The sequence below is a fragment of the Chanodichthys erythropterus genome, chromosome 7 (genome assembly GCF_024489055.1).
Source record: "Chanodichthys erythropterus isolate Z2021 chromosome 7, ASM2448905v1, whole genome shotgun sequence".
Lineage (NCBI taxonomy): Eukaryota > Metazoa > Chordata > Actinopteri > Cypriniformes > Xenocyprididae > Chanodichthys > Chanodichthys erythropterus.
The window spans coordinates 34705034-34732876 of record NC_090227.1 but is presented as its reverse complement, the minus strand read 5'-3'; the positions used below and the strand labels follow the sequence as shown (position 1 = coordinate 34732876).

At 36.9% G+C, this 27843-nt stretch overlaps 2 protein-coding genes across 10 annotated transcripts in view; both read right to left on the bottom strand.

The window, feature by feature from the left end:
• Window positions 1-263: 263 nt before the first annotated feature.
• pias1b (protein inhibitor of activated STAT, 1b) lies at window positions 264-20254 on the bottom strand. 5 transcript variants are annotated; one of them, XM_067390331.1, is made up of 15 exons: window positions 13004-18390; window positions 12808-12852; window positions 12269-12713; window positions 8599-8683; window positions 8235-8282; window positions 7803-7893; window positions 7276-7410; window positions 7057-7162; window positions 5767-5840; window positions 5266-5426; window positions 4522-4652; window positions 4199-4373; window positions 3821-3960; window positions 2980-3020; window positions 264-2775 (listed from the first exon to the last, which is right to left on the bottom strand). In XM_067390331.1, exons 1-15 carry the CDS (start codon window positions 13082-13084, stop codon window positions 2458-2460), a joined length of 2076 nt encoding a protein of 691 aa, XP_067246432.1. In that variant the 5' UTR covers window positions 13085-18390; the 3' UTR covers window positions 264-2457. The 5 variants fall into 5 exon arrangements, with proteins under 5 accessions (XP_067246432.1, XP_067246433.1, XP_067246435.1 ...); XM_067390332.1 differs by having other exon boundaries at window positions 14365-18390; XM_067390334.1 differs by lacking the exon at window positions 13004-18390 and adding an exon at window positions 19830-20254 and having other exon boundaries at window positions 265-2775.
• Window positions 20255-21969: 1715 nt separating this feature from the next.
• The window catches only part of skor1b (SKI family transcriptional corepressor 1b), a 54219-nt gene continuing 48345 nt past the window's right edge, over window positions 21970-27843 (bottom strand). For 2 of the 5 annotated variants that reach the window (XM_067389291.1, XM_067389290.1), the window contains exons 2-7: window positions 25849-27598; window positions 25219-25306; window positions 24856-25122; window positions 24544-24618; window positions 23184-23258; window positions 21970-22543 (exon numbers count right to left, since the gene is read on the bottom strand). In XM_067389291.1, the coding sequence (XP_067245392.1) occupies window positions 22446-22543; window positions 23184-23258; window positions 24544-24618; window positions 24856-25122; window positions 25219-25306; window positions 25849-27588 (2343 nt within the window). In that variant the 5' untranslated portion in view covers window positions 27589-27598 and the 3' untranslated portion in view covers window positions 21970-22445. The remainder of the gene's footprint in view (window positions 22544-23183; window positions 23259-24543; window positions 24619-24855; window positions 25123-25218; window positions 25307-25848; window positions 27599-27843) is intronic. The other 3 variants (XR_010895443.1, XM_067389294.1, XM_067389292.1) reach the window with 3 other exon arrangements.

The window sequence follows — 27843 nt, the reverse complement described above, 5'->3', positions numbered from 1 at the left end:
GCATTTATGGTTAAAATGTATAAAATTAAATTTTTTTTAGAAAATGAGTGATGGTTTCTCTAGATAAGACCCTTATTTCTCGTCTGGGATCGTGTAGAGCTCTTTGAAGCTGCACTGAAACTGTAATTTTGACCTTCAACCGTTCAGAGGCCACTGAAGTCCACTGGAATGTTTTCATCAAAAACCTTAATATCTTTTAGACTGCAGAAAGAAAGACATGAACATCTTGGATGACATGGTGGTTAGGAAATTATCAGGAAATTTTTATTTAAAAGTGACCTAATCCTTTAATCCATTTTTGCATTCTGCAACCAGAGGTCAAATAAAGATCAAAATACAGATAAGACAGAAATAGAAAAGATTTAATGTATTTGTTTTATTACAGCTAAACCGCTCTCTACATAAACAAGTAACATTCATTAAGTAAACAATGTATCCCAATTCAAATAATAAATAATTCATATAATATTTTGTACAAACTGGTATTGGTTTCCTGTACATAATGGTTTCTCTCATAGCGTACCATACAGTAAGAGAAGAACTTAAGGCAGAGAGTTCATACTTGCCAGTTATTGGTACAGCTATAACAGACTGACTGTCTAGTGGTTTACTTCAAGGACGTAGCGGTTCAGCGGGCACATGAAATGTATGATTTCAGTGCAATGTCAAATGGGAGATTTGTGTAGAATGACGGCCGTCTCAATTTTGTGTGCTATTATGTAACTCAGTGCAAATGTAAAAATATATAAATTAAACAAGCATGGGTTCATCAATCCAATTGTTAATTTTCAACATTGAATACAAAAATCACTCATTTAGAAAGATTAGTGGACTGTGCACTGGCTGTCATTAAAGTGATTAAAAAAATGCGCTAACGTTCATCCAGATCCATCATTAGCTGTTCCACAACCTTTTTTTTTTTTTTTAATGCAGGACAATCAATGACAAATCAAAAACAGCTGTCACTTCACAATGAAGCCAGAGGAATTGGCTTTTATCCTTTAAACGCTTAATTTCAACCCAAGTTGAATCTGACACAGCAAGTACGATTGTGGAATTTAATGCCTCAGATGTCTCATATAGTACAAATGTGAGAGAAGGAGAGACAAGGACACATAATTAGCTACTTGTACAATGCAAAGCAAGTGTTAAGAGCTCTTGAAATAATTACCAAATAAATGCATGATCAAACAAATAGTAAAAATATAATATATAGATAAAATAAATAAATTCAGTTTTACACAGATGAAAATAGACAGCACAGATTATGTTGCAATAAGGTCACCTTCCAAGCACACTTTCAAAACCTATAAAGCTAGAATTAGATGATGGTTGTATTGAAACGGTTGGTTCCCATCTCAATTGTAGCCCAAACCACACAGACCTTGAGAAAATGACAAGGTGTTCTTGACATTTAAAATGGCCACTGGAAGAGACAGAAGACACCAAATCAGAAAGCTGTCAATTGCCGTTTGATAAGCTGAAATCTTGGGACCAAATCTGAATCTGAAGGTCTGCAGGTATGGGATGTTACACTTCATGTCTTGAGGAAATAATTACTCGTCTACTGCAACATCGGTCTGGTTATTTTTCTGTCATTTTTGCAACAAACTAAATGAGGTATACTATAGTGTCTGATACCCTCAGCGCTGTTTTTGCAAACCTCACCTCACCTTTTGAGGTTTAGTTCAGACAAAACAAAACATCAAAGGATATGAGAACGTGAAAATAAAAGTACAAGAGTTTACCTCAGGTACTATCCAGCAAATCTGGGCACTGATGTCTTTAAACTCCGCTTCTTCTTCTTCTTACATACTTAATGTGGTAATGAATGTGCAACTGGAATAAGACGTGACCTCTGTCGACTCTTCAAGCATGTCGTGGCTAGATTCTGTATTGGCATAAGGGAATGCTTCTGTACAGCATACATCCTACATAACTTAAAGCAATAATAAATTACCTGCACAGGATAATGGCATTAAATAATGTGGTGTTCCCTCACTGATCAAACAATGGCTGAGGGAAAGAGTCTCAGAAATAAAAATGATGAAGATGACTGCCATTCTATTACTGTGACTAAAATAATTATTTGAAGTGAAATAAAATAGCAAAAAGTATAAAAGGTACACAATAAGATAATCAAAGAACAACACACAGAGCAGTGAAAAACATCTTCAGTATCCATGGAGAAAATACCAACTGAAGTCACTCACTGGGTAGGCAGCGTCCTATTGTTTATATACAAAAGTAAAACTGAAAATAGATTTTTCTTCTCTGTACACAGCAATTGTATTCTTCTCTTTACAAAAGTCTTTGTTCTCTTTTTTTTTTTTTTTCCTCCTCCAAACTTTCGATCCCATTCATGTCTAAATCCCATCACGAGTGCACTAAGATCCTTCTCCGCCCTCCAGCCGTTTTTGATAAAGGCTTGTCCGTTTGCAGGGCGCCCCAGTGCGGTCAGTCCAGTGATATGACGTCGGGGATGGAGCCGTATATTACGGAGGCGGCGGCGTCGGAGCGCGAGCGGGAGGCGTTGGTATGTGGGTGGCTGTCTCTCAGACTGCTGGAGGACACCAGACTGCTGCTGCTTCCACTGCTGCTGCCCCCGCTGCCGTTGGCAGGCACTAGCGAGCTGTTCGCCGGCGTCCCCGACTGCTCCAGGAAGAGCTGAGAGGAACCGTAGGGCATGAAGCGGTTCAGCAGCAGCTCATGGTCTTCTGATGCTGACGCAGAGGCTGAGGCGGCGGCTGCAGCAGCCATGACCATGTTATAATGCTTGCAAAGGGGATAAAGAAAAACAACTTTAGACTATGGTTGATGTTTTATAAGACAAAAAAAAATTGTATTTGAATTCCATCTAAGTCAGATCTGGGTTCTAGTGCACTCAATCCATGTAAATTTGGTTAAACGTGGACGTTTGTTTAAGAACAATGCTGCCCTCTAGCAGTGATGTGCTGCCGTTTCATAGAGTGAACATACCTGGTGATTGTCCCCTTGTAAAAATGAGAAGAAATTCAGATCTGTAGAACAAGAAAAAAAAATTTGTTTGGTATGAATTTGGTTACATCTGACCTAGATATATTTTAAAACCCAACATATTTTAAAATCCTAAATCTTTGTTCATTGGATTAAGTAAAAAAAGAAATCCAACATTTCATGTACAAAGATTTATAATTAGAGCTGCATGATTAAAGACTGTCAATTAAAGTACAAGTACGATCACAGCGAACATTCGGATCTGCGTTGGTGCTGACCCAGAGAGAGCCGTTATCATATGAAATGGCTTCACAAACAGCTTCTTTTCAACCAAACAGTATCATTATTTCTGTCTTACAGTAATTCAAATGATCACAAAAGTAATGGGATAAAAGTTTATAGTTTGGATATAAACTACAGTAGCGAACAAAATAGAGTAAATCATCTATTAGAAATAACTTGAAGTATCAAATTAGATTGTATCAATTACATCCTAACACCAGCAGGTGGCGACAAGTGATTGTCAAATAATGCAAGTCATTGAATCATTCATTCAAGAGATTTGTTCAAAAACACTGATTCATCCAGTAATGAAACAAGTGAATTATTTTCAATTCATTGATTTGTTTTTAAAGTTTGAAGGAATGATTCAACTTCATGTAATATTTTTAAATACACTGTAGCAATTAACATTTTGACAGAACCTACATGTTATTTTGTTTAGTTGCCTATTCAGAATCGTGACCTTTATTACAAACAAAAAAAAATTGTGATTTTCAATTTATACAGATTCATGCAGCTCTATTTATAAAACTGAAAAATATCATATCAATGATGCCGGTACCTGACAGATCACTGGCTGTGTGGTAATAGTGACGATAATCCTGGATGAGAGGAGGTGGGGGAGGGATATAGTTTGTCTCCATTGCTGGCATGCTGGGAGCCCGTGCCAGTGGAGATGCCTGATGATGCAGATTCAACACTCTACAGCAAAAAAAAAAGTAAAAAAGAAAAAGTAACATACAGAGGCTTCAAAATGAGCTAGAAATTTAAACCACATTTCAAAATGTCTCATATTTGCATTATACAACAAAATAAGAATCCAAATGCCATTTATAAGAAATAAATCACAAATACACTTTATACAAAAACGTTTCTTGGGGTTTAAAAAGATAAATAAATAGACATACTGTTCAAAATGAAGAAAAATATAAATTCTCACCCTTTGTTGACAGGTGGGGAGGTGGGTGATAGAGATGGACAGGCTCTTTTAGGTGGAGGCTCGTCGTCATCATCATCTGAGGAGCTGTCCAGCGTCAAGTCAATTACCTCCACTTTCTTACTGCTACTGTGGGACGAACTGTTTCTGTGGTCTGATACAACAGACCGACACGAGTCTACAAGAGAGGAGCATAAAAAACAGACCTCCCTGAATCAAAAAAACAAGTCAATTCTATCTCATTTTATGTTTAATACAGTAACATTCAAATATCTACACATTTTACTACAGGACTGTGGCAACTGTATAACATATATAAAACATACCATCAATGCCATTTGACGATGCTGACACTTCCTGTACCACTTTCTTGGATCTCATAGGAGCCCAATTGCCATCTTCTTTAAACTGGATCTCATCACAGTCCACACAACTGCTCAGAATCTCCATGAACAACCTGTACAAAAAAAGAAAATCCTTTAGGAAAAAACTACTTTGGCAAGACTTCAATTTTGACAGCACACACTGCCGTTCAAAGGTTAAGGGTCAGTAAGATTTTTGTTGTTTATTTGGAAGAAAATAATACTTTCATAAAGCAATGGCACTGTAAAGATATTTAGAATGTTGCAAATGATTTTCTTTCTATTCATCACAAAATCCTGAAAAAAATTAATCACAGTGTCCATGAAAATATTAAGAATTTAAACTCAATGTTTCTTGAGGAGCAAATCAGTATACAAGAATGATTTCTGAAGGATCATGTGACACTGAAGACTGGAGTAATGACTGCTAAAAACAGAATCATATCACAGGAATAAATTACATTTTAAAATAAAGTAAAATAGAAAACATTTATTTTAAATTGTAATAACATTTCACAATGTTACAGTTTTTACTGTATTTTTTGACCAAATCAAGAGACTTCTTTCAAAAAAAAAATTATATTATAAACTAACTTTTGAACGGTAGTGTATATATGCTCATACACATTAGGCGATCACTGATACAAAACAAAGAGAGATTTCAGACAGCCCACAATCACAGGTGTGAAAGGTGAGACCAGTACTGACCCATCAATAATAAGGTGCTCATATGGGGCTTTCTTGTCGCAGACCGGACACACCCAGGTGGGTTTCTTCTCATTCATTTGGATGTAGAGCGTAGCATCAAAGCACTGCAGGTGCGAGCAGGTGAGCGCTCGGCAGGGAATCGTCAACCGCATCTTTCCGAGCTGTTCATTTACACACAGATGGGCAAACATTATGTTAGCATTCATTATATTGCCACATGCTGCTTTCAAACTTTATAACTGAACGATGATTATACAGTTGTATCTCATTCCTAAACAGCTGGCTTGTGGTTTATTCTCCATAGCTCAAAATTATTAAACTGACAACAAACACAATGTGGGAAATCAGAGTCCTAAGCAGGGCCTGGTGGCCTTGGTGAAAAGAAGCAAAGTTTCATTATTCTGACAAAATGATTAATGCAATTGTGTCCAAAGGAATGTCACAAGGTTTACCAGAATCCATTGAGAGGAATAAAAACTTTATTGAAGGTCCATTACATACCGGACAGAGCAAGGAGACTCGCAGGCTGGTGGTGGCAATTTCACTGTCGGGGTCGGCGGTAAGCTTTTCTTTGACTGAAGAGAGGGCACAGAATGCAAAACCAATCCATCTTTTAATAGGCAATATTCTCTGACAGTGAACAGGCAGCTCAAATAAGACTTGTAACTTGGAAAAACACTTTATTTTGATCATCACTTTATTAAAACAATAGTTGCTGGTGTTAAATGGGAGCATTTCTAGGTGAATGGCGGAAAATCCAAAGAAAACATGCCAAAATACTTAAACTGGCAGAAATTCGCATTTGTGTGTGTAATATTCAGAATGAAAAGGCTCAATAGGCTTTGTGCAGAATGTCATATGAACCAACAGGAAGTGTTACAGCAGTATGAACTGACGACCAGTATTGGGCTAATGCATTACAAGTAATGCGAGTTAAGTAATTAACTAGTTTAAAAAGAAACTAGTAAAGTAACGCATTACTTTTAAATCCACAACAAAATATGAGTTACTTTTTCAAATAAGTAACACAAGTTTTCCCATTTATTGACTGACAGCCCTCCTGTCCCCATGTTGAGAGAAATCGGGAGTGCACAGACACTGTGTAAACATGATGGTTATTCTAGACTAGTTCTAAACTAAATGCGAGCTTACATTTAATCATTTACTACTTCTCCTGCGTCCTATTCTTCTGTGATCCAGAATGGCAGCACAGCTAAAAAGGTTTGTTTGAGCCGCGCCCTCTACTGTACAGGTGTGAATTTACATTTCCTTCAGCCTGAGGCTTAATTTATTTCACTTTTGGTGTGAAAGGGCCTTTACATTTGCCAAAAATATAACTTTTTTGTTGTTAAAAAAACAAGCAAGCCCAGCCCAGGGGCCTGTTTCAATAAGGAGGTTCAACCAACTCTGAGTTAAAACTTGAACTCTGAGCTGACTTACCCTGAAATTGGAAACTCTGAGTTTTCGGTTTCAGAACAGCTGAATCGAGCTAGTTCAATCGACTCTGAGTAGGTTGACTCTGAGTTAAGCACGTGCACCACGACTACAAAAAGCCATCATTAATTGAGCTCCGATATTACGATTCACCATGGCAACAGAAGGAAACTAAAAATATGTATATATCAATCTGCATATGCAATAGACATCTATGGTAGCTTCTCTGAAGGCACCTTTAGTAAAACAGCTCTATATTTAACTAAGTACATACAAAACACCTGAACTGGAAGCAACCTGTTTTACAGAATATGGAAGTTTGTTGTGCATACCATTATAAGTTCAGAGTAAACTTACTGAGTGCTCTTGAGTGGTCTGGGTTTCTAATGCCTTTTGACCGTAGTCTCTGTAGCAAAACTGAGGAGGACTGCTGTCGGACCAAGTACACTGCCATGGAATAGCTCTGTATGGAAAACATAGCTTTTAGAAATTGTCGCATTCTGAGCAACATGACAATGATGTTTCAATTTCAGACCAACCAAGAAACAATTTCAAAACAGATTTCACTTTTATTACCCTTCCGATTTCTGACGTCCATGATACAACAATGGTGTTAGGAACTGTTGTAGACAACCTAACCAGGGAGGTAATGTTGATGGGTCTGCTCGGTCGCTTTGGCTCCACTCCATTTTTGGTTGGAGGAAGATATCCCTGAGGACAACCACACAAAAACATTCAGTTAAACAGCCAGCACAAGAAACAATAAATCACAGAAAAATGTTTGTATATGAAACATTCATTTGTTATAAGAGTCAAATATGCTGACAATAAAAATGATAAAGTTAAAACTAAATCTTTGAAAAATTTCATGTTTGTATTTGTGTTGGTTTCATACAATTTTGGAAAAAGTCATTTAAAAGGATAGCTCACCAAAAATGAAAATTCTGTCATTATTTACTCACCCTCAAGTTGTTCAAAACCTTTCATTTTTGGGTGAACTATCCCTTTAAAAATACATGTGTTAATCATTGTTTCAAACAATTTGTCCGTCACTGGCTGAAAGATTCTTGCTGATTTGTGACCAAAAATAAAGCCAGACTCACAGGGAGGGTACAGGGTTTTCCATTCACTTTTACACAAAGGTTGGGTGGGAAATGATCTTCCTGAGGACAACTTGTCTCTGATAAGCAAAACCTGAAAAATATGTGTTGAGATTCTTTTAGGAATGTGTGGGAAAGATTTCCAAGACTCTCTTAGAAACCCAAACAAAAGCAAGCTCTGAAGATGGGGGTATGTTAGCCTAAAAACAGACAATCAAAACGTAGACACGGCACATTCAAATAAAAAATATTTAACTGCACAGCACTTTAAATAGCAAATAATTTGTTTTACATTATCATAAGACTCTGTGAATACACAAACATTAACAATAGTGGCAAGTAAAATGACACTCTTTAAAAGTAATTATTTAGCAACATGTTTCCCGTTTTTCCAGTTGAGCTTTGTAGATCTTTTGTTGGAAACTTGTTATATACCTTAGCTGTACTTGAACGGTGAAGTCACATTTGGTCCCAGAAATGTCCCTGTCGAGACAAGAGGGTGGGAGTAAAGGAATGTGTGATAGAGCGTAGGAGAGAAAAGCATACCAAACATTCTACAGGACCACTCGCTTGGGCACGTCTGATAAGCACTATCGCCTGCTATGTAACTACAAGAGGAAGATATCTAACAAGACCAGGTAAACTGCTTAACAGCTGTTTTAAATTCAGCCAGGTTTCAGTTATGTGAAAACTGTCAAATTTATTAGAAATCCAAAATTAATTGGGGCATTTCAAGCACTTGAACCATGTTATCTTGTCCAACAATGCAATATGATGTGATATCACCCCCCATACTTACATTGAGCTGCTGATCTGTTGAACTTGCTGAGGCGTTAGTGCAAACGCAAAACATGTTTCCTGAAACCTCTGACTGCTGTCTGAGGCTGTAAAACAATAAGAGAGGAGATGATTATAGAAGATGGAAAACCCACCACATCACTATTGATAAAAAGAAAAACATGAAAATTAAATAAATATTGAATACGAATTTTAATACAGCAATTATAAAATATAGTTCTACAATTAAATTAACAATTTAATTAAAGTTAAATATATATAAAGGAATTTAATCATTTTTAACATTACCATATGCCTATGTATTACAAAACAGCACAGTTCAGGCAACACACAGAATATTCCATTTTATTCCTTTAGCATTAATTTTGATAAAAGGCACATATTAGAGAATTGTGTGCTTCCAAGTTTGGAGAGGGTTTTTTTCTTCCTGTATTGTACAGTCCATAAAGAAATGCTTCAGCAAGTCTGGTGTGTTTACTCAAAAGGAAACTGTTAGGGAGGACCAACTTCCTTGTAATGGTTTTTGTTGGTCCACGTACTTTTGGTTATATAGTAATTATTTGCATATTTCGTGACAGCATCTTTGACTGAGCAGTGAACAGAATAGCATATGAAAGTGAACTTTAGTTAGCAGCATCAAGACAAATTCAACAGTAAGTAAAGTTAATTATCTCAAACTGATTTCAAAGCAGCATCTCAGTTACAGACACAAGGTTGTTAATCCGTGGAACTACTTTAAACACTCGCGCAGTTTAGTTCAAAGCCAAACTCTACAACAGATCCAAAAATAACCCCAGGTTACATAACCCAATCTCCTTAAATGAAGCAAGGGTTTCAGAAGCAAGAGAGGGTGAGAGAGATAAGAGGAAGCTCTATCAGCACCTTTACAGGCACTCCACACCGCACACATAGGTGGCTGAACTCAATGAAAGACACTGAAATGAGAGGTGCGCTTTCCTTGAGTAGCCATGTGAAGAGGAAAATCTATTCCAATTGAAGTGGAGAGTGTTTAACAGTGTGATGCTGGAAGATGATTAATCTGTACTCAATTCTCTGCTGTGTTAAAGCTCCATCAACACTGGTTGCACTCTCAGCTCAAACAACTCAAAATTCATCACATTGGACCAGAAAGAATGTTCAGTCCGAAGGGCTTCAACTCAATACGGAAGAAGGACCATCTTGTTTTCTGGAAGTTGCTTGAGAAGCAATTTAATGTTACAGGGTCCTTTGCATTGCATAGCAAAAAGCAGTTATTATTTAGCAATTTGCACTCAAACTGAGCTATATAAGAGTTCTTGTAAGAAAATGAAACTTGAAATAAGGTAGCTTGCTTCCACACTCCAAAATGAGTTATTGGTTAAGGACCTAGATTTGATTCAAACTGCCATCTGCTCAGCAACTGAATCACTGCAACTCAATTTTTGATGGAGTTTGGCCTGACTGCCTCCATACATTGATTCTGAGGACCCAATTTGGCAGTCATTTCCATTGAAAGAATACAATGACAGGCTTGCACTTGAAAAATCCCAGAAGTGGTCTTTGTAATGTTTAGTTATCTAAACATCACAAAAACCAGTGAAAGATCATTACACTTAAACCTGCTGGAGAGAGAACTATCAAAGAAAAAAAGGCACTAGCACAGCCACGGTGCTTAATCACACTTCCTTTCCATATTGGCCTTTTATTCTTAGCATGAGCTGGATGACTAAATATAGCACAGGTGGCCCCTGTCCAATCTGATAAGCCATAAATCACTTGAAGAGCACCTTTATGTTTGCATCAATGGGGGAGGGAAATCTTCAAGAGACATTCATATTGCTCATAAGGGATGTACAAATCTACAGATTTTCAAAATTGATTAGTCAATCGGATGTCCAAAAGTCTAGTCTTAAGGCAGCATCATGTCCACAAGCTCCGAAAAGATGCTTTTCTAAGCGATCTATTGATGCAATATATAACAAATATAAAAATGAATTATTTAATCAAATCTATGTTGTTGTTGTTTTTAAAATATAATTAGAATAATTATTTAAGGTAACATAGGTACTCATAACATGTTACATATGTTTACTATATTAATAACAATAAATTATGCATGATTACAAGTAACTAACCCAAAACCAAACCATAAGTCTAACCTCAACCCTATATTAAGCAAATGTAATTAATTATTATTAGTCAGCATTTATGTGTAATTACAATGTAATTACATTGTAACAATGTAACGCATAACATTAATAAATATTTCTGTCACACGATATTAATTACACAGAAATGAGTACACCCTAGATTTAATTCAATAGTTAATTCAATTTAATTCTAGTATTTAGTATGCCCTCCATAATTTTGAATATACTGCTCTGATCCTTCTTGGCACGGAGTGTACAAGTTCATGACAAATTGTCACATCTGTCCTGTTTAACTCCTGGATGATGAGCTCCTTAAATGCCCTGATCTTTAATGGGGAGTGTTGCTTAACTCGTCTCTACAGAATCCCCCACAGGCGCTCAAGAGTGTTAAGAGAGAGTGCATATCCTCATTGTCATGTTGAAAAAAAAAATGCCCAAAAATGCAGGAAATGAGAAAAGGGTAACATCTTCTGTTTCAAGTTTGTTTACACAGTGGTGTGGGAATTCATGACAGCATTGATAAAGCACAACTTCCTCACACCTTCAGGACTCATACATCCCTATATAAGAGCTTTACTACCACTGAACTTTATTGTGGGAACCAGGCACTTGTCACTGTACTCCTCCAGCAACACCGTAAAATTTTGGATGCCGTTAGATCTAAAATGACTGATTTGGTCTCATGAGACCAGAGTATTGATTCCCAGAATCTATATTTTGTAAATATGGGCTCTGGAAATGGCTAACTGACATTACTGTGTTTTGGCTACAGTAGGTAGTTTCAGTGAGAACAACAACCATGCATGTCATTTCAGCAGGCTGCATCTTACTCTGTGAGATAAACAGTCACTCTTTTCGTAGCTTTTGCTGGCTCTGAGACACTCGCTTATTATTTCTCCTGCTCTTTGTCTAGCAAAAAAAATCCCTCATCACTAAATTAAAGCTTAAAACGAAGACCTGATTATTTCAGTGGCCTTCTCAGTGACAAGTCCATTGTTTTTGAATTTGTGTTACTTTTGCTATACTTTCACTTAAAACAATGATTTGGTAATCCTCTTGTACCACTGTCCTCTTTTGTGCAAAGAAATAAGTCTCCTGACCGTTCTCTTCCAAGTGGTTCCATTGTTGTCAGTATTAAGTCTGAATGATTCAGTGGGCTGTATAACACTTTTAATTGTCAAGAAATTACTTCTTTTTGAAATGTTTTGGTTCAACATACTTACCTGTTGATCAAACATTGCCTTAAACATACACCAGAACATTTTTATTTCATTTTATTTAGTAACTTTTAGGAGGGTGTACTCATTTTTGCTACACAACATTTTATCACCTTGATAAGAAAATCTTATTTTCCTGAATAATTTTGACATGCTTCTTTGGTAATTGATTAAAGCAGACTTGCTGGAACATTATATCTCTATAGAACCCTAACATGTCTTCTAAGTAACTGAGTAATTGCTGACTTTCAGAAGTTTCAGAGGGGGTGTACTCATTTATGCTGTGCACTGGAGCTGACTGTTAGAGATCATTCCTTATACTCACCTAAACTGGTGGGTTTGATAAGCTCATCAAGTACATCGTAGAAGGGCAGCCTCTGTAGCTTGACGTCTGGATGGACTGGGTGAAGGGCGGAGGGCAGGTGGGGCAGGCCCAGCTCGTGCTTTGGCCCAAGCAGTGCGACAGGTAGTAGAGACGGTGAACCATGCCCATCAAATCCCAGCTGTGTTAGGCTGGCGGGCAGGCCTGCGTGAGCCCCTCCAGAAGTGGAGTGTATGCCAGGGAGGGAGAGGTCTGTCGGGGACACCATCTTTGTGGGGAAGCGGCGGCGGTAGAGCTCCTTGATCTTCATCTGCACGGCAGGGCTGCAACCGGCTTTCAACAAATGTAACGCTTTGGTCAAGAGTTCGTGCTTCCTTCCGTGTTTGTTACGGCCTGCATATCCCAGAAGAACCTGAAGCTCTGAGACACGGAGGCTCATCACCATTTGCTGTTTTTAAAAGAGAGGAAACAGCAGAGAAATTATGCAATTGCCAAAACAAATAATTAAGAGAGCATTTAACTAGGTTAAAGGAATAGTTCACCCCAAAATGATGATCAATGAAGACAGCATACACGTTTGGTACAGCCTAAGGTTGAGTAAATAAATGAAAATAAACTATTAAACTTTTAAAATTCAAACAATGCTCTTAAGAATTGAAATTGTTTTTCTTTAAAAACAATTAAAACACACTACAGTTATAAACTTTGGGGTTGGTAAGAAACAGTAAAAACAGTTACATTTAGACTGGGTAAACCCAGCCTGATCTGCTGGCGATTTGATTTCGCCCGGCAACTCAGTCTGGAAACCCGTACATTCATTTCTGCTGCATCTGTTACACTTTTGCGGGAACCAATCACAGACTGGCTTATCTACTTTGCTCGCTAGGAGCTCTTTCTATGGCTCTGGGCGGGTATAACACGATGACGTCTCTCGCACGACTGTCAATCCAATTCCTTTTAACCTCTCAATGATGCTAAATGACTTCTTTAGTTTAGCAAACAAATCGCTCGACTGGGTGTAAATACCATTCACTTTCATGTTTTTTTGCACAACCTGCAAAAATCGCTCGATGCCATTGCTGCTTCTGCAAACCGCTGATCAATGCTACAAAGTACAAACCAATACAAACTAAACCTGTCTGGAGTTTTCACATCGCTCTGCAAAAGTACGTCACCCGGATCATTGATCTGATTGGTTGAAGGACTATCCAATTGCGTGAATAATGCTTGTTGATCACGCCTCTTGTGCAGTAGGAAATACATAGCAAACTCCCCAGACCAATGTTCAATTTTAAATTGAGCTTGGTCTGGTGATAACCAGACAAAGTAACATTGTGAAATATTACAAATTACAATTTAGTTTTCTATTTTAATATATTTTAAAATTCAATTTATTCCTGTGATGACAAAGCTGAATTTTCAACAGTCGAACATTTACTATCAATGTTGAAAAAGGTTGTGCTGCTTAATATTTTTGTGGAAAACTGATCTTTTTTTTCCCAGGATTCTTTGATAAATAGAATGTTACAAAGAACAGCACATATTTGTAATAGAAACATTTTTTGTTACATTATAAATGTCTTTACTGTCACTTTTTATCGATTTAATGCATCCTTGCTGAATAAAAAGTATTAATTTCTGTATTTAATAGATTTTCCAACCCATTTCTTCATTTCTGACAGACAGTAGGCAGTTCCAATTGAAACCACAGAGTCATTGTTTACTTACTACATTAGTCAACCTAGCTCAGGTTAACTAGTGTTTAGGTGCTTCACTGTTAATGAGGGTGGTTTAAAATGAGGTTATCCGGTCAGTATGGTAAGAGCTATGATTTATACGTCTTATACACAACGTAGGCCGGCTAGAACTAAATTAGCTTCTGGCTCAGTCTTGGACTAGCATTCATTATAAGCCATAAGTCATAGTTATGTTGGCCAAAAGGCATGTCAGTGAGAATAAAATCAGTTCTGTTTGTCAAATGCAGATCATATCAGGTTTTTAAGGGAAATTTAGCCTGTAAGGTTTGTATTGTGCAGACCTGTAATTGTGATGGCCCTCATGTATGTAGCTTGAGCACATGTGCAAACATTAACACCTACATGTGTGGGATCAAAGCCTCTTCTCGTGTGCAGAACAGCAGACTTTACCTCCCCTATCATTGTTGGATATTCTGAGACTATAAAGGACTGTGTTGGTGGTAGGTACCCGCATTTGGATTCTATTAAAATCTATGGGCAGGCCGAGTGGTGAAGAGGGTGAGATAGTGGGGGAAGGGAAGATCAAGCCTGAGCCTAAGCCAGTGAGTTTTCATAACAAAAGCAGTGGAGCACAGCTCCAGGGAAAACAAGAGAACCACAGACCAGCAGAAGATCATATTTCTTCACCTCGGAGAGACCAGAGTCCCCTCCCCAGTTTACTGCCAAGTGCCAACTGGACTGTTCACACAAATACTGACACAAACACTCTTTATTAATTTCCACCCACCCCACCGCCCAACACAAATAAACGGCTTCACTAACGGTGCAGACGGAAGAGGAGACTCTTGCTCTCGTCCTATTGTAGCAAGGAATGGCACTCAAAGTAAACCTAGAGAGATTAGAAGTTTGGTGATTCAAGAAGAACCCATGAGAAAGCCTGAACTTTCTGGTAAATCATATGGTCAGCATAGTTTCAACTTTGCAGGGGTTTTTTTTCTTTCATAATTCTAAGATCAAACGAACATCCCACAACCTGAAAGTATACTCTTGGTCAAGTTCAACAGTTGAAGTCCCAAGTCAACATCCAGCTGAGAGAGCAAGGTGAAGGGAGCAAACACTCCTAAGTTTAAATGGTTATTAGGATGAGCTCATCCTCCTCATGAGGGCCCTATAACCCTGTGAAGACAAAGGAAAAATAAGTGGACCCTGAGCTGTGTAAAAACTAGGGGTGTAACAGTTCTCTGTAAAAAAACAAACCATGATTCATCTTAGTTCTAACAACACATAGGGATTATCTGTTTTGCAAAGAAAACAAAGCATCTCATAGACATTCGGAGTGACAACATCCGCTAATGTCTCGTATGTGTCCATGCATCGTTCTATGAGCACACAACCACACTGCTAGATGGCGCTGTCGGCTACAGGAACAAAGCGTACCAGAAGAAGATCCTTTTATCTCTGTGTGAACCAAGTTGGAGAAGCTGCAGCAATGTTAATGAAAATTCTGATGTTCATTACGCTTTCTCATTTTACCGGTACTTTAAGAATGACAGCGTTTTAATAATAATTAATATTTCCTGATTTTTACGGTAGTGTGCAACAGTGTGTTTGCAGCGCTCTGCGAAACATGACACGTCTCTTAACCTCACCCAGGCTGCATTAATTTGATCAAAAATACTAATATTGTGAAATATTATTACAATTTAAAATAACTTTCAGCAGCCATAACTCCAGTCTTCAGTCACATGATCCTTCATAAATCATTCTAATATGCTCAAATGTTGTTCAAGAAGCATCTTTTATTCTTAATGTTTAAATTAGCTACTTATTATTTTTCAAAGTCCAAAAGAACTGCATTTAATTGAAAAAAAATCTTTTGTAACAAATGTCTTCTTCATTGTTACTTTCGGTCAAAATGATTAATTTCTTTCAAATCTTACTGACCCCATTTTAAAGACAATTTACACTCTAAAGTCATCTCTCAATGACACTGATATCCTATGGGAAATGGGCTCTTGTGTCTGTAAGCACACACTTTAAATATACAAACAGCACTATGCTGCACACAGGCTTTCTACACAAGCTAGATGAACAGGCAGCTAGAAACAAGTACTGCAGGTGATGAAAAAAGCCCTCTTAAAGTGATAGTATAATAACAAAAGATATAATAACAAAAATTACATTTATAAAGAAAAATATACCTTGCAGAAATTGCCAAAAATTGCATTTAAATATAGTGCTGAACTGATCTGAGCTGAATAATGATTTAATTTGAATGTTATCCTCTATAGAGCTGCTTTTAATTTAAATTGAGTTTTTTTTTTATATCTTATGAACTTTGCAACTTTGACATTGTTATTGAACTAAATTGAAACAACACTGAATCAAATTGAGTTGAATAATGACACAGCTGTGTTTTTAGAGATGCTTTAAAGTTGAAATTTTATATTCTTAAAATTAAAAAACTTTGTAATATTAACACTTATTTTCCCATTACTGTAAAGCTGCTTTGAAACAATCTGTATTGTTTTAAGTTCTATTTAAATAATGGTGACTTGACTAAGAATATTCACATAACTTTTGTCATGATGTTGTTTCTGTTATTTTAATTTTTTCCTTGAGGTTCACTTAAAATGTTAAAGTTCTTTAAAAAAAAAAAAAAGCAAATATATGCAGAATAACATAACTGTCCTTCTAACCCTGAAATGATTGGTTACTAAGAGAAGGCTCCTTTAAGGCTTGTCAGCAAATGGCCATTGTTATGATTGCCAACACCATTGCATAGAAAAATAAGTCTTTGAAAATATTATCCCTATAAAACCATAATTTACAGCAAAAAGCATTATCAAATTGTTTACTTATGGTTTGCGCTGTAGCTGCTGTCAGATTCAATATGGTTGGCTCAAATACACTGTGCCTCATTTACAAAACAATCTGCAGTCAAATGCTCTGAACAAACATATAATCCTATCCCGATCAGAAACGCCATTAAAAATAAGCCACCACTTGTTTATGATGCTGGGATCCTTCTGACGTCTGCACAGAGACAAACAAGCCATTTAAACAAGACTTGTCAACGCAAATGTAGTTTTATTCTCCAATTTTTTGTCCTGGTGTCAGCAGACTCAAACACAATGGAGTACATCAGAAATGGACATTTGTATACTGTATATTGTAGGCAGCTTCAGTGACTATAATGGGTTCCATTTGCTTTTGACGCAACGTCAATTAAGTGACTGAACGCCAGTGGATGTAAAACTATTCCTTAATGTCATGCTCTAGTGGCAGTCGTATGCAAATGTATTTCTCTGTGTGACGTTATATGTCCCACAACATCTAAAACAAACCATTTTTAAAGCTTGGCTACATAAATGCTTTTTTATAATGAAGAGGATGTTTTAAACTTTGAACCTTGAAGGATGTTTCAATGGTACAAAGACCCTTATATGTCCCTTATATTTCTCAAGTCATGACCCCTTTCCAAGAATAGAAATCACAATTTTTAAGTTTCCTTCTATCTCATGGTTTTTCGTGATCGAGGGAACCCTGCAGGTTGCTTTCACATTCATTATGACTGGATTGAAAAAGAGCGACCATCACAGACTTCAGAATTTCTCTTTTAAAAGTAAAACAGCATACAGGTTTAAAACATGAGGGTGAGTAAATGATGACAGATCATCTTTTTAGGCCCTCAGATAATTCCAGCACTACTTCCAAAAACATCAAAGCAAGACAATAATAGGCTCTGTTCTACGGTTTGATCGCCTTGCAGAGAACTGAGAACAGTCTAAATAGCACTTCTTCACAGAAAAGGTGCAAATAATAAAACAACTGCTTGAATCAACAATGAGGTTACTGATTTAGTTTCAATGAGCGTGGTTATCATAAGCCTTGACTCATTTATGACAAAAACATAATCTAAAGGAAGCACTTCTCTGAAAGGATGTCATTTTGGTAACTGCGTAAAGCAAGCTTCCGATCTGCATAACCAACAAATGCGTTGATGCTCAATAACATTAAAATAAATCAAATTATAATAATTGATAACTAGTTAAAATGAGGCAGAATTCTTTATAATAAACTACCTCTCCATCCCTAATAATTTACAAAAACAATAGAAGAAAAGGGACTTTTTAATTCATGTTTTAAAATCAAAGTTTGACCAGGAAGGTGTAAATTGTGAACCTTTTGTTTTGACCTATACACTAAACATTATGCAATAGTAAATGCTAGTATTATAGTAACCTATTATATTAGACTTATTACAACAGGTGTATGTTTTATCATAAAATCAAAATTGGATTTCATTTGACAAGTTATGTCAGATGGTGAACGGTAAAAGCAAATAAAACATTCGTGATTTCAAGCAGCACTTAAGGCAAAAAAATATATTTTTTTTTTGTGCTTTCTGGTTCAATGAACACTGGCAATATGATGATTATGTGTATTGGGGGATTCTGGAAGTTAAAAGATGGCCCAAGACAGCGCATTATATATATATATATATATATATATATATATATATATATATATATATATATATATATATATAAAATCATATTCACTGAATTCACATTTAAAAGTTTAATTATTTTCAGTTTGAGTTGAACTCCAAACTCATTTTTGTCTTAAATGGCAAAACCACAGGAAATACCTTCTCTACTGACACACACCTAAAAAATACAGCTTAAAACTACTTTTAAACATAACAGCGGTTTTACCTAAGAAACACTGCTGACTGGATTATCAGCAGTATAGGCCATTGAAGATTTAGACCGAATGCTTATCATCCTGTTTTGCTCTCTGCAAAATTGCTGGTTTTTATTGCTAACAAGAGTATCAAGGTACAATGTGTTATTGCCAAATAAAGTCTTTGTGAAGAAAAAAAGAAAAATCTTCTAATACACAAGTTATTGCCATGTTATCTGTTTCTGAAAACTGCTTAAAATTAATCAACACCTGTCTTATGACAGTATTTTGTCACAACCAGTTTAGAAGTCTTGATGTTCGTCCCCATAAGTAACACTTCAGTACAACAAACAGCTGACCAAAGTCACTTTATTATCACTAGTAATCCATATCGTGATTGGGGTATTCAAACAATCACATCAACAATGACAGAATCCACTTACTTATTAAAATGTCTTCACGTCTTGTCTCAATGCAGGACAAACAACCTCACAGGACATCTCAAACCTAAGACATTAAGCACCCGCTAAACATACACGAACTTCCTACTAAAACACACAGAAACTAAAAGCAACAGGCCGTGGTCGATGGTTCCGTCTCAAAACCTAGTGTTTTGCAAACACTGAGAGCATTTCTGGACGTCACAGACTCAATTCAAATGTTCAAACGTTTCTACGACGCCCAAAATCCAGTCTTGGTTGTCAGCTGTCTAGGTTATGATGCTGAGCAGTTGTCTGTTTTTATAAATGCAACGGGTTAACAGAAGTACTAACTGTCAAAGTACCGAATCTCCAGCCTGTTAGCAGCCTACGCACCACCCACATGCTGCTTCACACTTACGACCGACTCCCCTGACGGCCCATGGATTATTTAATCACCTCATTTAAACGTTAAAAGAACAATTAACAGTATTAATAAATCAATTCAGATGGTAGGAGGATAATTTCACAGCAGCAGGCAGACAGCTGTGCGGGTTAGCTGGCAGCTAACTGAATCCATCACAACAATAACACTGTTCCTTTAACCGGGCTTAAAACTGCGCATAAAGCGCTTTTAAATCAAAAACTTAACGACGCCTCGTACAAAAGTCAATCACAGGGAAAGGTCGGACGGAAAGCATTGCCGAACAGGTCTTGTATAAAAGCTGTATTGACAGTAAATTGCGGGTTACACTTTACCTTCAATTCCGCACTCTCCGCCATCTTGTTTCTCTGGCGCAAGCGTGATCTGAGCCTTGGCACGTGACCAGGACGTGTGTTTGTTCAAATGCTCAGGAATCCCTCTGAAGTTTAAAAATTAGCGCGAGGATTACGCGATTTCACGCTGCTTGAATGGAGTTCATGGCATTACACATCAGCGACAACATCTCCTGGAACGAAACGCACTCGCTTGTTGGATTTATTTATTTATATAATTCATAAATGTGTTTATTGATTGATTAAACAAAATGGTATCGGTACATTTTCCGGGAAATCCGACGAAACTTGGATTCGGTTTTATCAGCTGACGACTCATTTCCAGGAATCGGTTCTTGCGAACAATTTGTTTTAAAAACAATTCCGATTGTGACATGTTTTTACGTTTCTGCATTTGTAATCACGTGTTTTCTAGCATTCCGCCGTGTCACATTACATGCTCTAAGCGTTTTTATTCAGTGTTGTTGTAAGTTCATATGTGTCTATAAGTGCAGCTTGTTGCGCCATGATTCATCTTACAAAGTCAATTTGCATTTTCATTAAATAGTGTCTAAATCCTTTAAAAATCGTGTGTGTGTCCTTAAAAATAAAGACGTAGGCCTAGCTAAACATATAGCTAGCTAGGCCTAGCAAGTTTCTTGTTCTAGTAAGTTTTTCGTAACATTTCTGCTATTTACATTTTTTTGCCTACTTTTCATCCCATCCATTTCATCCCATCAATTTTAGTTGTGCAATTTTTGTTAACAGGCTTAGCTGATTCATTCGATGAAAACATCCGATGAACCATGCGGATTGATTTCCAACTTTATACAGTAGCTCTTTTTTGAAAATATTTGTTTCAATGTGTAAACATCAACAAAACGGTGTCGAGACTATTACAAATCCGCTATGAAAAAGTTGTCCACTAGATGGCAGACTCGCACCTTTTTTGCAACTCTGTCTCTGTTAGTGGTCTTTCTTTCTTTCTTGTAGTAAATTGCAGTAAATTTGGGAGGTCATAAGGATTTATTTTTTACGTAGTTTCTTTTTTTTTTCGTTTTATATATATTTTAAGTTTTATATATATTTTAAGTCCTACACACACACACACACACACACACACACATATATATTATATTTATAAATATTTTAAGTTTATTATTATTAAATTGTTTTTTTTTTTTCATTGTGCAGCCTATTTATTTATTTTAAATAAAGCCATATTTATGATGATATTGGGCACCTAATTTTGCTTATCTGTGCTGAATAATTGCAAAAAAATTAACTGATAAATATGTTAATTTTGGGGGAAACACCGCTTCAGTAGACTTACAGATGCAGAAGTCTGCAAAGGTTGCCTTGAGGAGTGAACTGACTTAAACACTATAGCATAATAATAGGCATTACTGCTAAAATCAATTAATGTGATCTATCAACATTCTAAAATCCTGATGGTTTATAAATAGTAAAGTTTTAAACCTTTCATATTGAATACAACTGACTGCAAAATAATAGTGATTATGAAGGCAGAACATCTGTTTTTACCATATATCTTGAGTTGATACGTGAGGCAGCTGTCTATGAAGTACATGTTTTGTGAAAGTTTTTTTTTCAATTATGAGAACAAAAAACTATTTATATATAGCCTATATGTTCCTCAAATGCAATGTTAGTTTCTTTGAATAAAAGAGTCTGTCAAATGGATAAATGTAAACATCACCAGCACTGTAAAAATTATTGTTGCAATTATCACAACTCAAAATTTAGTGATTTTTGTTGTGTTGACTCAAAAAACCAAGTTGATTAATCTTAAAATTTTAAACCACCCCTTAAATATGAATACAGTTTGTATAAAACATGTAGTAAATTATAGAAATTCATATAGATGATTATGCTAGTGGTTGTATTAATTTCATCAACACCCTGAATTACCAAACCTTTTGGATTTCTACAATGAAAATCAAAACTGTCGATGTGAATATGCAGGAACATTCAATCTAAGATCTTGATAGCAATGTTATGTTGTTCTTCGGGAGTTACAAATATGCAAATGTAGTTCATTGTTATGGAAATAAAGAGAGATTAAGTAAAGACGGACTCAAACAAGATCATTTAATCCACATTTCAGTATAGGGCTGCCAATTTAAAGTGCTTTACATCAATAATATACAAATATGCAGATGAGAATAAACAACTGACATGGACTTGGAATAAATAATATATACAAAAACATTAATTACTGTTGCATCTAATTTAACAAAATGTCCTAACCTATCACAAAAAAAGAAAAAAAAGTAGCACAGTATACATAACAAATATATGCATTGCACATAGCCACTTATTACCAGTGATTTCTACAACTGATGACAATATGTTTAAGTGGAATGTCAATTTTTTTATAATGCAATTTTCTAGAACTTTATATAAATTATACAGTACATACAGTGACTCTGAAAACACTCCTTTGCAAATGAAAATGACTTCATTACAGTGTAAGAGCTAAAACACTACAGTACACACTTGCTTATTCCAGGTCTAAAGGTTGACAGTGTTTTGCAGAGGAAAAAAGTAAAGTTTGATTTGACACAGCAGTATATGTATGTCTTGAATAGGTGTCCATCAAGGTGGTAGAAGAGGAGACTTGAAGGTGCAGGTCCCAGTGCAGTGACGGGGAGTCAGCATCTTACACGAGAAATGGTGTAGTGCGTCGTGAGCTTCTGGGAAAAAAGTGAATGGATCATTTAAAACAAAAGCAGGCATACGATTATGTAAGTGTGTGTGTATAGAGGAAATGTGTTCAAAGACAATAACTGATATAATACACTGCAGTACGGCTCAAATCTGAATTTGAAATACTAACAGTCTACATATGAACATGAGTTATCAAAAATATTCAAGGTCGCACTGTGCCTTCCTAGGATACATCCTTTAGTCTTTTCAATGCTAATATTTGCTTGCCAGAATCAGTTACCTTTTAGCTTTTGCTGAATAGTATATCGTGTTTTTCTCTCATGGTCCAACTCGCTGCACAATGTGTCTGCGCAGGAGAGACAAAGGATATCTCAGGTGTGGATTTTTCCCCTCTCATCTAAACTTGTGCATGGGCTTTTCTGGCATCCAAGTGTATGCACTTCAGAAGCTGACAAAAACCATCAGATCCCTGTCTATGTAACGCCCTTACGCAATGAAAAACTGCATAAACCTACTGATTAGTAGCATATAAAACAACTCAACAAACTCATGTGAACTCCAAAAAGGAGCACAGAAGGTGGTGAGTAGTTCTGATGGAATAGGTTTAGTGTGTTGTTGTTTCATTAAATGCAGTACACAAGCTGTCGTGTGAAGTCGAACGCTTACCTCGAACGATCTGGAGTTGCTGCACCATTTCCTCTCTGTATGAAAGCTCCCTTTTCATTTGGTCTTGAAAACTGTCTAAGAAGAAAATGTGACATAAATTAAATATCAAAATACATATAAACAATATAAAAAACTTTAGTGCTTTACAAAAATGTTTTGATCCTTAATTAATTCTCTCATTTACCCTGCTTTTATATGTGATTTATATGTATATATTTTTATATGTGAAGCTGTTTTATGTATTTTATTTCTTTAAAAAAGTATGTTTTAAAATTGTGTACAGTCATGACATCTTTCGGGGTAATAACATTTTTTTGAATGGATCGTTGTACAAATCAGTTGTCTATTTCCCCCTGTGTTTAAATCATTTTCATGCTAAACTATATCAAGTGTTTTGTTTCTGTTGCAGTAATTCAGTGTTTTCTGTAACATTCATTCTCATTTTTTAAAATATGCGCAGTTTGTGCTGATGAAAAGCCATCCAACAGCAAGAATTAATCCCCAGCATTACATTCAAATAAACTGTCTGCAAAAGCTTTTCACTGTCATGAATTTTGATTCACGTGCCGATGTTATGCAGAACTCTTCAGCTACTGAGCCGAAGTTATTGGACTCTTTGTTGCATCTCTTGAAAGACTCCCTCTTGTTTACACTTGACAAAATGATTCTTTAACTGTGTTTTTTTATTATAGCTATTTAATTTTAAATGGCCAACTATTAATCAGCATTTTAAAGGTAATTTGTAATGCATTTGTATCCATAGTTGTTAAAAATGAATTCTATTCAAACTGCATTTTATTGTTTGCAAAGTTTCGGTTCTTAAATATCACGCTAACAGTACAATAAGGTTAAAATTAGTTAATGCATTATCTAACAATGAGCAGGACGTGTATTAAAGTATTCGTTGTTAATGTTAGTTAATAAAAAATACAACTGTCCATTGTTATTTCACGTTAGCTCAGGTCCATTAAATAATATAAATAAATACTTTTGATTGTAATAATGTATTAAAATGTTGAAATGAACATTAACTAAGATTACTAAATGCTTTAGAAGTATCTTTCATTGTTAGTTAATGTTAACAAATGTAAAATGTTACCAATATCACATTTCAATTTAGGATTACTTATATTGTAGCTAATTGTAGCTTATTTAAATCAGAATCAGAATGAGCTTTATTGCCAAGTATGTTTGCCTAGAAATTTGTCTTAGTGACAATCAATCAATAAATAAAACAACTAATCTGTTAAGAGCATTAACATAAATGTAAATGTAGAGAATTAGTTTTTGATAGCCTTGTATATGTTTAGGAAAGCGCATAGAATACATAAAAAAAGGAAACTAACATAGAACAACCTACCTTTTAGATTCTGGAATTCACGCTCCAACTTTTTTCTAAGCTCCACTTGTTCCACAAGTTGTTTCTGCAATTCCTCTGTTAAAATATATAAAAGAAACAGCTTATTCAAATGTTTCAAAATGACTTTAAATATCAAAATAATCAGCAGTTTTATTACCATGCCATTCCACCTCTATCGTGGAAACCATAATTTCCAGTAACAACAAATTAAGGTTCTATTTTGTGCCATAAATCTCCTCATGATCTCCATCAGTTCTACTAAAAATGTTGACTAATGGTAATGTCCAGTCATGTATTGTTTTGTTTAGTTACCTTTGGCCATGTTCTCTATGTTCTTCCCAATCAAGGAGCCCCTGCTGCCAGTGTCATGGCGCATTGCTTCCTCATCTGCACAAACAACAAATACAGCATGAAGAAAAACCAACAGACTGGTGCTGAATATCAGGAGGTCCAGTAAACGGTACGCACCATCATTTGGTTCCTTCAGGCGCTCCTCGTTGACGCTGGTTTGATCCTGTTGAGTTTTGGGTTCCATCTCCTCCACTGTAGACGAAGGTTCTTCTTCATGCACGTCTTTAACTATAAGCATATTTATGTTACAAACGCGGTATGTTAATAACTTTTTGTTGTAAAAAAACAAAGAATAAAAATCCACATGAATGAAAACAGGCCTACCACTCGTTTCGCGCTGGTACGTCGTCGTTGAACCAAAATAAGATGTGCTCATTTGATGCACGTGCTCGTCTCTTTCCCGCGCATAGACCTGTAAAATTGAGCAATTATTCGCAATTATCCACTTTCACATTTTCTGTGTGAATGTGATGAACAGAATTCGAGTGGAACATTGTTATTTTGATATAATTACATTTTTAATGAACTAAAATTATGAAGAGCCATATCCACTCACAACAAATTACCTGAAATTAATTATTAAGCTTTAAAAGCACCGCGACAATTTTCTCCACAATCTGGATGCGTTCATCTCATTCACAAACTGTATTACATTAATAATAATTAATTAGCCGAATAATGTAAATTAGATTAAAATGAAAATACACTTTAAGAATAAATCGTAAAGATGTAGGCTTATAGTTGAAGAGAAAAAGAAAACACAGCATTCGTATTAATTCTGATTTCATACCTTTTTAATATATGACTGCCAATTTAATGTAGATAGCCTATTTATATCTTAAAAATATTAGGTTAGGCCTATAATATCTAGCCTATTTTTCTTTTGAAAAATATTGAGAGAAATTTAATAAAAAAAAATCGCAGGAATTATCCAATGCGCGGTCCCGTGCTCACCTCAAATCGCGTCGTGTGTTTATTGTCGTGACTCTCCAAATCAGACGACCGCGTTTCACTTGAATTTGTCGTGTGTAGCTCACTCATGGTGTGGATCTGGCTATTCTCTTGGTCTTGACCTTTAACCCCGTCACTCTGCGCTACGGCCAAACTCTGTGGACTCCGCCGGTCATCCACAGACAGCTGCAGACACTCCTCATCCTCGTGCGCCTTATGTGACTCCACATCCACATCCGGATCGTCCACGCTGTCCACGTCCGGAGACACTGACCTATAACTAGAACTTTCACTCAAGAAATCTGGTGACAAATAGCCGGACCGAGGTGCAGAATACGGACCCCTGTTGCCGTATAGTTTCGCGATGCTCTCAACATCTTTAACAACCGGTCTGAATGCGGATATGTAGCTTATTTTTCTGGCGGTGGTGGCTGGCATTCCCTCTATAGACCTGCTCTCGTCCCCTGATTTATCCTCTTCGTTCCGTGTCGACTGAGTGCTGGAACACCGTTCATTATCAAGTAAACTGTCTTTAGGGGTGCTCGTGCTTCGGTCACTTTGTTCTGACGCGTCTAGTTCACTATGTCTGGTGCATAACACGTCAGAAGGAGGTTTAGGTTGGGCATGGTGGTATGTTGGCATGGCCAAGCTGCCTGTCGTAGGCCAAAACATCGGAAATGAGGGATAAGCACTGTCCTTAGCGCTCGGCCAGAACACACCTGACAGGTTTGTCTTGTTTGGCTCTCCCATCACCACACCGTCATCCTTCTTTTGACACAATCCAAAAGCCGGGAAACCGTATGGATGTGGAAAGAGCGGTGGTGGAATTTTCTGTAACATCCCAAAACTCTTACTGGGCACCGGAATCACGGGGTAGCTGCGGATGCTGCTCGGCATGGTCACGTTCCCCCTGTCATCCTCACATCTGAGGGTTTTGTGAGGCACCTCAGACGGTTCCCCCTGGGTTTGACCTCCCGGTCTTTGCGTACTAAGCGAGGACGAACTTTCAGACCCACCGATTGGCAGCGTCCTCTTGCGGCTGCCGCCGTTAAACATGGCTTTGACATCTTCCCAGGCATGGGCCACATCATCTGGTGAGTTTTTGTCGCTCAGTTTTAAGTGTCTTCTCCACGAGTTGAAGTTTGCTGCGTCGGGTTGCGTGTATTTGGACTCCGGCGTGCGATGGGAGTGAAATATGAACTTGTTTGGAGAGAAATACATGTTGCAGAACGAACACTTAATGCACTTCGCTCTCGAGCTGTTGTATCTGGCTGGGATGAAATTGCCCCGGCTGCCCCACGCGCATTCGTGCGACACGTCAAAAGCGAAATTTTCTGGTAATTTCGGCGGGCTGTGGGCGCCCAGGAACGACTTGCAGAGCCTCTCGGCCTCTCTCTTTGTAATCATCCCGCAGCGTCTCGAGGAAATGGGCATAGCCCCCGCGCGCCTGAGAATCTCCAGCTGGACCGGAGTGCACTGCACACAGGTGATGCCCAGGGCCACGCGCCGGTTGTGGATTTCGTTATAGCTGTAGTTCTTCAGAAGTGTGTTGGATATTTGAGCTAGGCAAAGTCTCTCTTGACCGTCTATGACTAGTGAAACGATCGGTATTCCGTATAAAGAGGTCTCACTGACTTGGTTCGGCTTGAGTGTTGGGCCAGAGTAAGGCTGCAAGTCTTGTTTGGAGTTCGGCGAACAGCTGGAGTCTCTTCCAGCCGGCAGCTGATTTGGGATAGATTCCATTCCTGGAAATCTGCGAAGAGGGACACAAAGAATATTTTTAAGGACACTATTATAGAAACGAAAATATAAAAAATAACAACAATGTATTATTTCACAGAATGTTATAGCGATAATAAAATAATAGCAATAGCCTAATAAAATAATAATAAATAAAGAACGTTAGCTGCTGAAAATTCATGAAATGGCCGCCAGGTTTAATTAATCCACATTGAAAGAATTTATCTGTCTAAAGATATTTGTAGAGATACCGATATT

Coding starts and splice junctions, on each gene's coding strand:
- pias1b (XM_067390331.1), bottom strand. CDS start 13,084: ATGAATGTACGGGTTTCCAGACTGAGTTGCCGGGCGAAATCAAATCGC. Junction 12,714..12,807: donor TCATTGATCATCATTTTGGG/GTGAACTATTCC, acceptor TTTTAAAAACAG/CAAATGGTGATGAGCCTCCG. Junction 7,894..8,234: donor ACCGTTCAAGTACAGCTAAG/GTATATAACAAG, acceptor CATATTTTTCAG/GTTTTGCTTATCAGAGACAA.